This window comes from Saccostrea echinata, unplaced genomic scaffold (assembly GCF_033153115.1).
Source record: "Saccostrea echinata isolate AGI-Se365-2 ecotype Australia unplaced genomic scaffold, CSIRO_AGI_Sech_v1 ptg000004l, whole genome shotgun sequence".
NCBI lineage: Eukaryota > Metazoa > Mollusca > Bivalvia > Ostreida > Ostreidae > Saccostrea > Saccostrea echinata.
In genome coordinates, this window is record NW_026889753.1 from 2,932,859 (window position 1) to 2,947,211 (window position 14,353).

The 14,353-nt window shown below is 32.6% G+C and overlaps 2 protein-coding genes and 1 long non-coding RNA gene across 3 annotated transcripts in view; 1 reads left to right on the forward strand and 2 right to left on the reverse strand.

Annotated features, from left to right (window-relative positions):
* Window positions 1–14,353, forward strand: part of LOC133179011 (uncharacterized) — a 28,196-nt gene that overhangs the window by 6,746 nt on the left and 7,097 nt on the right. The window lies entirely within an intron of this gene.
* On the reverse strand, window positions 165–1,736 carry LOC133179384 (serine/threonine-protein kinase Nek7-like). The gene has a single exon (XM_061314153.1). The coding sequence runs from the start codon at window positions 1,640–1,642 to the stop codon at window positions 383–385; it is 1,260 nt and encodes a 419-aa protein (XP_061170137.1). The 5' UTR covers window positions 1,643–1,736; the 3' UTR covers window positions 165–382.
* LOC133179010 (LIM/homeobox protein Lhx9-like) overlaps window positions 12,125–14,353 on the reverse strand; it is a 39,533-nt gene continuing 37,304 nt past the window's right edge. The window contains exon 6 of the mRNA XM_061313686.1: window positions 12,125–14,244. Within this exon, the coding sequence (XP_061169670.1) occupies window positions 13,945–14,244 (300 nt within the window). The 3' untranslated portion in view covers window positions 12,125–13,944. The remainder of the gene's footprint in view (window positions 14,245–14,353) is intronic.

Genomic DNA, 14,353 nt, shown 5'->3' on the forward strand with positions numbered 1-14,353 from the left:
TCAAACCTCGACATATTTTTGAAAGAATCAAATATTGACGATGTTCAAATTTGAAAATCTTTATCGCTCATACATTTTTCAATGTATACTTTATATGAAAAGTCTAAAGAATTTTTTTAAGAATATTCAATAGTTTTTTTTTTAATAAACGTAATGAACAATTAAAAAAAATTGTTGGGTAATTTCTTTCATATGATATATTAACACAGTTTGGTTTAAAAGACCTGATATGCAATAAAAAGTTACTTTGACATCTAAAATTGGGCTAAAAATTGTTTTACTAAAATTTGCATTGACTGATTTTTTTATATTGAAGAAGTAAATGAGAAACACATAACGGTAATGAGATACATGATTGAAGATTCTCCAGGAATAGAAAAACTTAGATTTCATATCGCTTCTTGAGCGCCTGTTCCACCTCCCCTTCTCGGATCTTCCGAGGTTGCCGGATTATGTGAAAGTTTCCTATTTGGACTTTACTACAGGAATCCTTTATCCAATCGCAATGTTTGATCCGATTCAAAGTAAAGCGTAAGCCAGGATTAAAGGCGAGGGCACCACGGACGATCTCTCTCAGAGGTTGCGATATATCCAAAACACGTTTCTCCGGAAACTGGATTTCTTTGGGTGCACGCTCCTTAATTTGATCAGGAATGACTCCCAAAGGAAGCCGACCGGTAGACATAAGATACAGGGTACAGCCCAATGACCAAATGTCAGCGTATTTAGGGTTGTAGGCTTGCTTGTTGACTATTTCTGGGGCCTGAAACCCAATGGTTCCACACTCATCCTCAAATAACTGATCTCCTGTAAAGAAATACACAGCGTGCCCAAAATCTCCTAATTTTAAAGTATTGTGGGAAGTTATGAAAATGTTTTGCGTACAGATATCTCTGTGGGCTATATTTTGTAGGTGAATATATTCCACTGCGTCAAAGATATTTCTGAAATATCTCCTGCATACGGGTTCCGTTAAAAAACGTGCATCGTGTAGTCGCAGTAACTGCTCCAAGTTGCCATTTTCACAAAATTCCATAACGATTCCAATTCGGCCATGATAGCTAATGTTGCTAATCCAAGAAACAATGTTACAATGATTTAACTCTTTGAAAATCCTCATTTCCTCATCCATATCTGTTTTGACTGGGATTTTGGGTTTCCGTCGCGGCTTGGAGGAGTTCAATTTGAGGACCACTGGAATATACTCGCTCTGTTTATAATGGTTCGTCTTGTGCAGATCCTGTGCTAATATAATTGCCCCTGATCTACCTCTAGCTAGTGTTCTCAGGGGTCGAAGACCAGCTAATTTTGAAATATTGTGAACAAAACTATCATAGAAACTGTTTCCGGTTTTTATGCTTCGAGCTGGATACGAGCTTAGAGGGGGAGGGTAGGTTTGAACCCATTCGTCCCCTAGGGCACATCCTTGACGAATAATCTTGTAGTTAGCAGGGTTCGACACTCCTTCGTCTCCTGGTAATGCCATTACATATTGGTGCAAATCGTCCGCTCCAAAATCACCACTCGCTGATTGAGAAGCCAAATTGTGAGCAGATTTCGAAGAATCATTCTGGATAGTCCCATTATCACCTCCAATGTGCGGCTCCATTTTACGTTTTTTAGGTTCAGGTTCGATGCTCATATCGTACACATTTACTTGTTGTTGCTAAAGGTTCCATAACATAAAGATTCAAGACAATCGACAAACGTCACCAGTTTCTGTGTAAACGACGACGTCCTTCCGATTGTGACGTTGTGGTTTAAGGTGTCAAGATTTTGCTCGAGAAGTTTGGGGATAACGTCAAGAATACTATTTTTCACTAATCATGGCGTCATGAATAGCAGTTGTCATGCATGTTTTTTATATTTGCATTACTATATGCTGACATTCTAATCATGGTTCATATTGTACGTATGTATTCATACAGAATGTATACAATCATTTGCTAATGAATCTGACACATTTACCAAAAATTCCGATCTATTTAGTATTTACAATGCATTAACTCAATTTTTTGATACAATTCACATTTGACCTTAAATGAATTTAAAAATTTACTGGGGTAAATCATGCATGCATCACCTTCGTTTATTAGCTGTGAAGCTCGTATACTGATTTGACGTCACACGCCGTTTTCGTAAATCTTGGAATCAATTGAATTTTTGGGAAAATGTTTCGAAAAAATTAATATACCATAAACTTTGTAGAACATTTCAACATTAAGGACTTTTCGATGTTCCTTACACACAACCACGAGGAGACGTAAACCCAACCTTTCATCGAGGAAAACGCTACCGGTGTGCACCGACAGTCCCCTCTGAAACAAATTGTTCAGCAAACGTCACCGTTTGACTGTTTTACGAAGATTAAAACGTCGCTGCCTACTGGAAGTCAAATGCATTTGTATACCTTATTTAAAATTCATTTTTGTTGCACTTCAATGATCGGGAAGCGTCTGACGGAGATATATGTACATTTATTTTTTGTATATGTGTATTCCATTTCTACTTTATACAAAGTAATATCAAACCTCGAGAAGTAAATCTATTTTCTTTTTTAAAAACTCGTCTGATTATTATTATTAATACTAGAAGAAATCCCGCGCAAGCGCGGGAAATTGAATTTATACCAATACCGACAAAAAAAATTCCAATAATATACATGTATATTGTAGTTTCTACTGATAGCCTATACAGGCTTATAGCGGGAAGAAATACTTTAAAAATCCTGGATGAAGTAAATGCATGTCTCCACTCCGCTCCCCCTTTTTGTAAAAACTTGAAAAATGACTATTTCTTTAATTGACGTTTATTGTGAAACCTGTTATACTATGTTATTCATATTGTACTTCATGCAGGTGCTCTTATTTCATTTCCGTTAAGGATAAAAGCAGCGAATATGCACATTATACTGAAAAAATTTTTTTTTGGTTTGTTTGTTTGTTGTTGTTGTTGTTGTTTTTTTTTTTTTTTTTTTTTTTTTTTTAAATATTAGCCTTTAATGCCCTATGAATAGGCCGAGTATTTGATACAAAAGACTGTATTCATAAAAAAAAATGAAATGTATTGGTTAAAGCACAAAATTTTAACAGCTTTAATTGTATTTGAACAATACCTTATTCATTAAATTTCTCTTTTCATGTAAGCAAGTTTATTACGAAGTACAAATTGTACTTCGGGTTCCTTCCCACGATGCTCTTAGTGAGGAATGTACAAATTTTACCAATAAATTTTTTAGGAATAACCTACTAATAGTCTTTCGATATATAAATATATTCACAAATTATAATGTTATCAATGATTTACCAATGATTTCAATGAACATTTACAAAAAAGCTTTTTTTATGTTCATGCAGCTATAATCGCTTCGTTTTTTTTTAACATCGGACTCGATGCCTTATGATGTTCTAGAAGCTTCCATCAATATTAAGATCGGTGAATGACGAAAATAATTTGCACATTTCCCTTTTAAGTCGGTTATCACAACTTATTTCTTTTATGTCATTAAAATCAAGTTTTGATTGAATAATTCAGTGATGACGTTTTATGAAATAAATAAACGATTGCTTGTTGTCAGTTTCATTAAAAATTGACAGTAATTTAGATCCGCCAACTGGAACCGCCACCGTACTCACGTTTTTGCTATTTCGTGGCTGTTTATAGAAAATGAAAGTAGACTTTTAATTTAATGTACGATACTTAGTATGCGAGTGAAATCTAAATATAGTTTACGGACATCATCTTGTATTTAGTGTATTCTTAGAGCAGTAAGTAAGAACTCTGGTGCACCCGTTTTGGAGTTTATTTGCAAAATTTATTGATTGGGTCTTTCCACCTTTTTGTGGAAAGACCTATTGAAATTGTTCTGTTTATTAGGTCTTTCCACCTTTCTCTGGAAAGACCTATTGAAATTGTTTTGTTTATTATATTATCATTTTTACGCCAAGTATGTTTTTGAGTTTCAAGATTTATCAAAAAGATTTATAGTTCAAGAGAATGTACTCCTTAAAATATTTTTGCTGTTGACCCTGCGTATATGAACTTTGACCCTTGAGGAGTTATTACCCCATTTGCAATAAAAGCTTGTTATCGCTTCTCCTCCGAAACCGTTAACCATAGAGATACTGTACCAAGCCATCTTCAATGTCTTCGACTAACTTCATAGACGCTCGACTCTGACCTATTCAGTGCAAAGGAGTTATTGCCCCTGAAAGTTTTTTTGATGTTTACAAACTATTTAAAAAATTTCTATAGTCATAGAGACATGGGGCTTTGGTCAAGGTCAAAGGTCAAGGATATTGAAAATATGAGAAATTTAGCTCTCTTTTTATCTTGTTCTCTTGAAATATATGTAAAATATCTTTGCACCTTAAATACTATACTATATACCTTGTTATCGCAACTCCTCTGAAACTGTAAACCATAGAGACACTAAACCTCCACTAATATATTAAGTTTCTCGAGACAAAACTTCGATCTATTCAGTGCGAAAGGATCCCATGACCCCTTCTATGAGTTAGTGCCCTTTCATATCTTTGTACTACACGTATACTGTTTGTAACGTATATCATATTTCCTTTCTTTACTAGTACCATAAAAGGACAGTAATTGACTAATTGTAAGAGAGATTTGAAACGTATTTTTGTTAAAAACTGTAAAGAACGGTTATGAAGCAGCATGTTTTTTATTGTTCATTTAAGGATATCCGCTCCTCAGCCAGGGGCGTTAACTCTTTAATTTATTATTTAATTTAAAAAAATCTCAAAATAAAGTTTGAAATTGAAATCTTTTCATGCAATAATTTTCATTATATGCATCTCAATGGGATTCAAGGTTCTTTGAAGTCTTAGAAACGGACTTATAAAAAGTTTATATTTGTACCGCATAAAAGTATTTTTAAAAATGACATATTTAAAGAAATCCAGTTTTCTTTAATTTTGCCTTACCAATGTTTATTGGCATGATATGAGATTAGAAGTGATTTATGGTGTTTTGTAATGATATGAAACGCTTTATACACTATGCATTATAAAATAATTGAAGTAATTACATGTAGAAGAAACTAAAGTACCAAATAGGTATACAAATCATGCAATTTTCTTGAAATGTCTGAATACCTACCAGGTATAGATTTTTATCCTAAAATATATCTGTTGATTAATTTTCAATTAGAAAATACATATTGGGTGTTTTTATTTGCATTCCAGAAAATTTATTTGAGATTTACTAACTTTCCCTATATAATATGATTAACATAAATGATCAAGTTTGAAGAATTACCGTCGATAAATACACGGTAGTTTGAGAATTCAGAGTGATTTTTGTGAGCATTTTCAATCATTCAAAGCCTGATTTTACGAACCTGATCGGACTACCTTAAATACAATAAAAATATATTCAAATCAAAACTCTTTGTGCAAAATAAGGTATTCATATAGTTAAATGATACATAAATATGTTTTGGTTTCCTTTTTGCCAATTCGTCAAAGTTATAGGAATACCATTGCTTGATAGTTATTCTTGATCTATATTTAATGAGCAAAAAAACAAACAAACTGTGTTTGTAGTATTTAGGTTTATAATATTACTGGGGAGGGGGCTTTAGTTAAATAAAGATTGAAACCTAAATTTGAATCTGCCATTTCTGTCAATAAGTAAATCTGAAGTAGGAATGAGCACTAACCGAGGAATCCTATGCACATATCGAGTTTCTTGAAATTGAAACCCCCTAGTCCGAGTTAGTTTATGAAAACTGTTTCATGATTTAATTCCGATTCCGAGGATTTTCCGTCTTTTGTTATAAAGTAATCTTGTGTTTGAAGACAAACATATATGTTCATTGGCCGGTCTTTCATCTGTTTTAGGAGTATTACGTTCGCCTATCTCTCAGTGTTGACATTCCAATCGATAACACATTTTCTAATGCGCTCATTATTTACAGAAACTTAAAACGAATTAAAAAATTAAATAAAACTTCACTGTAGCTTTTGTATATCTTTTCTAGTCAAATTGAAACACACGGTTAAGATTTCCATTTTCGAAGGGCGATGTACGCCCCTTTTTTATACAGAAAAGACTTAAAGAAGGAGGCATACCAGTGATATCCCCCACTTAATATTACAATATAAATAATGAGTTCACAAAAGAGTTTTGTACTTTGTTCAAAGGAAAGACTGGGGGAGTATAAGACATAGATCCCACGATAACAGAAAGGCGGATATAGTTTATTAATTTCTTTTCTAAATCTTGCTAACTCAGAGTGATTAAGTGGCCTTATATAGCGAATGTACGAAATGTGTATAAGAGTACAAATTGTACGTAAAAGAATATTCCCCAACACCTACAGAAGCACGATTTTTCGCTGTTATTTATTAATCAAATAAATGTAAATTGAGTTACAATGTTTCAAAATACTAAATAAGAAGATGAATTTAAAATGGTGATTCATTTTAATTATAAACGACTAAGTATAATGAAAATATCAATTATTGGTCCACATTGCCTCTGGAGAAATTTTTTAAAGATATTTTCCTATAAATTCACATGCAAAACTATGATCCCATATTGTGATCCCATCCTATCCATGGGAGCTATGTTTTGAACAATTTATAACCTACCACCTTATGTCAGGAAGTTATCGAATACGTTCTGACCCAGTGGTTCATGAGAAGATTCTTAATAACCCCTCCATATTTTTACCTTTACTTGATTATTTTCACTTTGAAGGGGGCACTTCCCTTCATTTGAACAATTTAAAATCCCCTAAGCCAAAGGGTTCTCTGTGTCAAGTTTGGTTGAAATAGGCCTAGTGGTTCTTGAGAAGAAGTTGAAATTGTGTTAAGTCACAGACGCAAGGACAGACCGACGGACGCTGGACAAAAAATACAGCTCAGGTGAGCTTGAATGTATAGGAGGGAAAAAAATCTTATATGAAAAACTTGCAAAGTTTTATGTTCACAAGGAAGGGATATTTGATATTGAAAGAAATGTCGATATAGGACGAGGAAGTACTGAAGTGCTGTATCCCTGCCTCCTGCTTACTTGTATAGAGAGGGTGAACAACTATGGCGGAGAACGGTGAAATGAATGTACATGTATATAGCAAAGGTTATAAGGAATTCCTTATGGCAACTGTATAAATTCCTGATTGCTTTTAAAATAAGTTCTTAAGAAACTTCCTTATGTTTTACAGAGAAAGTCTGTACCCACCCGCAAAAAAAAATTGTATAATCTCGTTGCAAATTAAATTAGGTCAAAGAGAAATCTTGTTTGACATTTTTTCAGTTTAATTTTCAAAATTTGCTAATGTTTGCGGCAAAAGGGTGAGGGAGTGGCTTGGGTTTGAAATTGCTTTATACTGATATTGGTTTGTATTTTAATGTCATGAAGACTCGTCTGAAACAAAAGCTGTTACTCTTTAAGGACCCTCTATAAGGCAAAGAAAATTAATTTTCAACTTTTAGAAAATTTTAACGTGTAAAAATGAAACTATTTATTTGATCTACATAGGATACCTGTCATTCTTCAAAGATAACTGCTTAACAAAATCAGTGTTGCTTACTTAAACGGGGAAAACGCATGCAAATGATATACATCATCTTGATAAAGTAAAGAATTCTTTAATTGATCAAAAACTTCGTGCTGCACCGTAGATTTTATAATAATTGAATTTTAAATGTAATAATAACAACAAAATTTATTTTTAAATAAAATTTGTATAAAGACAGTATCATGGAGTCGGTGCTCTTCAGTGTGCAGTGTACAAAGAGTCCTTATCAAGTCTGTTTCCAAATCTTATTAAATCACGAATTTCGGATATCACTCAGAATTCAAACTATACTGCTATTCAAGCCTTCTCTGCAAAATTACAAAAAGAAGAAATGTGCATGGTAAGAACTGGTTCAAAAAAGGGGGAGAGCTTGTCCTTCAAAATTTGCATGTAGTCTGGCCCAAAATTGCTCCTTTTTATTTTTCCTATCTTATTTACTAGAGATAAAATGATCTAACAATGAAAAGAAAATAACCGGAACGGAGACCGATACAGATTTTTGTAAAGACTAAAACCAATTCCGGCACTATAGGTTTACGCCCAATTGAAATGAGGTGATCCTTTGTTATGAAAGATGACCTGAAACTTATTAGCAATTAAGCATTGAGTGACGATTGTCCTTTGTATTGCACTCTAATAAAGGATCAATTCGTTATAAATGTAGCACAAACCTATATGGTCGGGATTTATTTAAGTCTTTATAAAAAGCTTATCAATTTCCGGTCAATGACTTTAGGCTATATACAAGAAGTGATTCGTTTCTCATAAAACATTTTATTTCCAGTCATTGCATATTGTATGTAGGGATAGGAGTAACCTTTTCAAAGACATTTACGTTGTCCACGTATCTTGGGTTTTGTTATCTCGATTTTATTTGATATATTTTTTCTTTACTTTTCACTGTAATGTCTATTGTCTTAATTCTCTTCTTGATGTGCGTTTATTTTGCATCACATTTCACATACCATCTATATATACAAATTATATATGAACCCAAGGGAGAGCAGTGACTGATGTGTACTTTACAATAAACAGTTTATACAGTTACAACACATTTAAAAACTTGAATTTAGATCATTGACTTCAAAAGTGCTTGTAATTGTAAAATATACTGAAACTGAACACGATTCGTAAAAGGAATATGTCTGATATATTTTTATTTTCGTTATACGTGGAGTCTCTATATAAGCCGTTCACTTGGTCACGGTTAAGTATAATATGCTTTTCGATTTTCGCCTGTAAAGAGGGTTCTCGGGGCCATTGTAAAATATTCGGTAGCGACAAAAGTAACTGCGAACTTCTTCCATGGCAAAAAAAAAAGTTATCTAAGAAATGTGACACCAGCTGCACAGGTCAGTGCATTAAAAACCAACAAAAACACACGTAAACTGCAATAAAATGTAAACAAAGGTAACTTAAGATTACCAGCTCGGCTATGTTCCGTCTATTCCATGCAGGTATCTGTGAAAAGAAAGCAATCATGTGTAACGAATGCGCAGAGTATATCACAGTGCTGATATTGGAGGTAGGAAAACTAATATAGCGCATGCCTATTTACGAATCGTGTTCAGCTTTAAGCTCAATAATACACAAGCACGATCTATACGTTCCAGCTCAATTACCCAGGCAAGTACTGATAGAATAGACGAAAAAAAAAAAAACAAATACACTAAAATGATTAAATTTTAAGGTATCTAAACATATGCATATACACTGTAAAATAGAAATCCATCACAGTTCATTACAGACAAGAAAACTTGTATCGAATAACACAGAGTGAATAATTCTTGTTCTTGAAGAAATTGGCTACAGGAGGTATAGTTCCGCTTGACTGCGGTCTCGCTACAAAGAATTTACAATTTGCTTTCTCTCTATTGTCTTTTATATCAAAAATATACTGTAAATCACTTTTTATTCGCAAAAAATTATTTTCGCGTAATCTGCTGGAAAAATTTCATTCTCGCGTATATCTATATTGTTAAGGATTATATACAAAATAACCACAATTCGTGAGAATTTATTCTTTATACGTATCTTGCGAAAATAAGGTGTCGTGAAAATACAGTGATATACAGTAAATATGCATTAAAAATTGATTATTGAGTGATGAAAATACACAAATCACCATTTAAAAATAATGCTTGACAAGGGATAATTTAAAACTGAAAAAGTTTGACAACAGTAGCCCTTTTCACCAAAAATCTTACGAGTAAGATTGAAATTTTCCAATTCTTCTGTATGTACCTAAATTGTAGTAAGTTACAAAAAATCTTATATTTCTATTTCATTACAGTATATTGTGAATCATTCTTCTGAAATAATAATTTTCTTTATTAAGCAAAGAAATTACAGTTATCAAATTTTAATCTTGGTCGTAAGAATTTTTGTGAAAAAGGCTACAGTACTCTAAAAGCAACTATAAATATTTATATACATGTATAAATAGTATTAAGAGTCAGCGACATAACATTAGAGCTATTTTGATAATACTATGCGAGGTGATGGTATGAATATAAACCAGGTTGTCAAAAACGGCTTCGTTTTTTGTAGGTTTTCCTTGAATTTCCCGGCACCCCGCCCCTAAAAAAAAAAATCCTATTTTAAAGCAATATGAGCTGCAACTTTGATGTCGGAAATTTTTGTTGCAAAATTGTAATTAACTATTTCAATGACAGGAAAAAAGAACATTTATAAACTTCTATTGTTCATAATTGCGATGGAAGAACTATTTTTATGATTGATTGAAGCAGAATTACATTATTGTCGTCCTGTACAATATTGATTCCTTATATAATACCATATATTCGATTGTACAGAATTCTTTCTTCTGAAATAATTTTATACTTTATTTAAGTCTAAGTGATCATAACGGTTTAAATTACATAAAAAATTATCATAATAGCTTATTTAAGCAGCAACATAAAATTCTCAAAAATGCGGCTCATATTGCTTTAAATAATTTTTAGATCATAAGCTATCAAAATATCATAATTTTATTTAGGGTCAAACCTGTCCTGAATGAGTTCTAGGCCAAAATTCATGCAAAATTTGGTGCTTTAATAGGAAAAATACTGTTTTAACCATTTTTGACTAACACCACGGGCATCAAGAAGGTTAAGGATCAATTTTTCCATGGCGTGAAAATAAAGGTTGAAAATTAGCTAGCTAAATATTGTTTACGTAGATTTACATCGGAATTTGCTAGCTGTGTTTTTAACAACAGCAGTAAGCAAAAGAAACAATTATATTACTGGAGCAAAATATTAATTTACTTTTTATTTGCATGCAACTGTTTATGCCATGCAATTCCCCACACGGACATGTACGTGTAATTTTTATATCATTTACCAAACAGTATATCAACCCTAAACGTGTATTGGACTAGGTGAGACAGCGTCTTGGACCTAGGACTATCTAGGACTATCTCGCCCTCAGAGCTGAGATACTGTCTCAGTTCGTTATCAAGGGTCTGTCTCAACCTCAAATTTCATGCCATTATTTCTGTTTAATTTGTGTGATCTAGGAGGAGAAATTGTTTTAACGTGTTAAATAAATATTTTTAAAAGTTATTTTATTGAGATTTTTTTCCCATCAAAAGTGCACCAAATGATCCTTTTGACGTAACAGAAGTAACTATTAATTTAACACATTATACATGTGTATTTTGAAAAGAAATGGACTTTCATTTGCTTTGACAGTTAAACTTTCTATTAATGTATCATCTTTAGTTTAATAGATATCGTAAGCAAAAATAAACAGTTACTATAAACTTCAGACCTGTAATGATTCGTTGTACATGTTGTAACTCTTTAATGGGTTAACTAATGTGCTTTGAAAAAAAAATATGTTTCTGCAATGACCAAATCAGAGAGGTTTTTTTTCTGTGCATGATTAATCACTTTCGTCAGCATTATCTTACTTTATGAACATAGAAAATAAAGGTTCAAAATGCAAATTTGAAAAGTTTAAACATATATACTACAGAATATTTTTAGAAAAAAATTCTGTAGATTAATGAAAGAAAAAAAAATTGCTTTGAACTTTTTTTTAAGTAAGGTGACCTGTCATATACACATTTTAATAACTTTATTGTAACTGTTATCACTAGTAAAGATTACAATTAACTGCAATAATCAATTTTTAAGGTACATTGACCCTCTGACAAGAGAGATAACTCCCACAGAAATTAATTTATTATTCCTTTATAAAATTATCAAGAGGTCATTCTGTCAAAATTTACACAACAAGGTATGATAAACTTGCGGGCATTTGAATGTTTAATTAGATTTCTTCTGGCTGAACAAAGCATTAAAGAAAAAAATTGAATTGAGTAAACAGAGAAATAGTGAAGCTTAAACTAGTTTGATTAAATATTTCAAAAATATTCACTGGTAATTTGAAAAATGATAACTTTAGGAATACGTTAATTTATTATTTTTAATCAAAAGGTTTTTTTTTCCTTTTTTTTTTTTTAAATATTTTTTCTCTTTTTTTTTCTTTTTGCCGGTGAATCTGTGTTATTTATCATTTTCACACGTTAAGTACCCTTTTCAGCAAGAATATAACACAGAGAAATATATTCATTATACATTTTATTTTCACAATACAAAATAAAATAATTATACTTGCACTTAAACTTAGGGTCAAAACAATGAAGTTTTTAAAGAATTTGGTAGATCATAACAAGACGACAGACTTAGAACGAAGATCTTACAGTAAAAACTGAACATAAGTGCGGAAACACTTCAGGAGACCGCGTACATATAGGTACCATATATCGCTAATCACTTGAACTGCATCTACATAAAACGTTAATTATAACAGATTCAAAGAGTTGGACTCGAAATCATGAAACATTTTAGACCAAAGTCAAAATCTCTATTAGGATTAAAAATGATATAAAAATCGAACTTTAAAAACTAAAAAATGTTTCAACAAAGGTTTTTAATCTGCAATTTTTGAGTTTCAGTTTCCAATTGATAAGCTGCTTAGCATCTTACAGATGAATGACATAAGTCTGTTTTCTGATCCAGGAGCACCGATTTCTGACAACCGAACCAATGAAATACTGCGTAGACAAAATCATTGTTGCGTAGATCTGTTTTCTCTTACTTCACGAAGAAACAATATCCGGACAAAATTGATAAAATTTATTTTCGTTGTAGCTGAACTATTTCTTATATCTAAAAGAAACAATGATCAAAAAACAAAATACCTGAAATTTTCTTCAATTAAAAGAAATATGATATCATCTCTAATTCGATTATAAATATTTTTTTTCTTTAATGATATGTCTGCATTTCCGACAATATTCGATTCCGGTGCAGGTGAGGAAGAGAGCACGTGGCACCTTCGTTTCTGACGTCTGCTTCAAATGTAACAATTAGCGTTTTGTGTTCATGCTACAAGCGTTCAAACGGATGGCATGCGTATGAACTTTGTTTTTGCAAGTGTTCAACATAACGAAAAGGTTGAAACGGCTTGTCTGAGTGTAAGATGAGATTAGAGCAAGACATTCACACATCCGAAGGAGATTTTTTGATGTTTGAAAATATTTTGCTTACTTTATTTGATCTTTATCAAATCTGTGAACAGGTGGACATTGATACAAACGTGTTTTCTGTTAAAATCATTAACGGTGCTAATTGGTAAGGAATTCGGTACCATCTTTACTTTTTTTGCATATCGGATGTGTTATATAATAATTCCAAGCTGCTTACACCATGTGGCTTAGAACCTTGCACGAGATGGACCTTTCTCTAAGAGACTACAGCCAAATATTTTATGCACTGAAATATGATCTCATTATAACAACAAACATAGATCAATGTCTCAGTATCAATAGTTTCACGGTAACAAAAACATTGGACCGACAACATTAGTCAATGCGCATGTAACACGTAACATGTGCTTTTAATAAAGACACTACACCGTCAGCAATATATCTACTGAAAACAAGGTTGTACGTTATGATTTACTCCGTGTTAACACCCCATACTTGACACCTGAGAAAATATATCTATTCAGTGCAGATTAGAAGCATATTATTCGTTTGAATCGATGATATTTCTATGGTCTCCAGGTGCAGGAATATATCTGAGAGTATGCTCTTCTTTTGGTTCTCGTTATTGAGTAGCCTTCTCTCAAGGATATCAATGCTCGCCTCACTTTGAAGCACCGATTTTTTCCCCAGAAACTTTATGACAGGTGTACATTTATCACCTCCGTCTCTATTTGATTCCTGAGAGGGGCATGAGCTTAAGGGATTTTTTTTTTTACCTCCGATATGACCAAAGTTTTGTCGATAACAAAAAAGACACAGTTCATTAGAGAACAAAACAGTAGCACTTATCGAGAGTTTACACCAATACACCTAGGAAGCTGACAGAGATCTCTCAGCTCAATGAATTTATTGAATTAGTAAATAAGTCTGATAGACTACTGCTGGAGTGGTCTGACTCCATGTGACTGCTGTGAAGATCAGATAAAGATGGCGTGGAACTAATATCCGACATGGCGTCCGGTGATTGGCTGTCATCGAGCTCAGTCAACTCGGAGATTGATTGGTCGTCTTTTATTTTGTCGTCCTCCGAACTGACGGCTGATTGGTCATTCGACTGACCCTGATTTGGTTTGTCAGAGTCACTCTTTAGAATGTTTCTTCTGTATTTTGCTCTTGCGTTTTGGAACCACACCTAAAATATATGCAATATTAATTGAAATAAAAAATACTTTAATTGTACGTAAATGTTTTTAAAACTGGTATCATGTTTTGGATACCAGAGTAATATTTTACTGCTACAA

What these genes read in the sequence shown, in the direction of transcription:
- LOC133179384 (XM_061314153.1), bottom strand. Translation starts at nt 1,642, where the DNA reads ATGAGCATCGAACCTGAACCTAAAAAACGTAAAATGGAGCCGCACATT.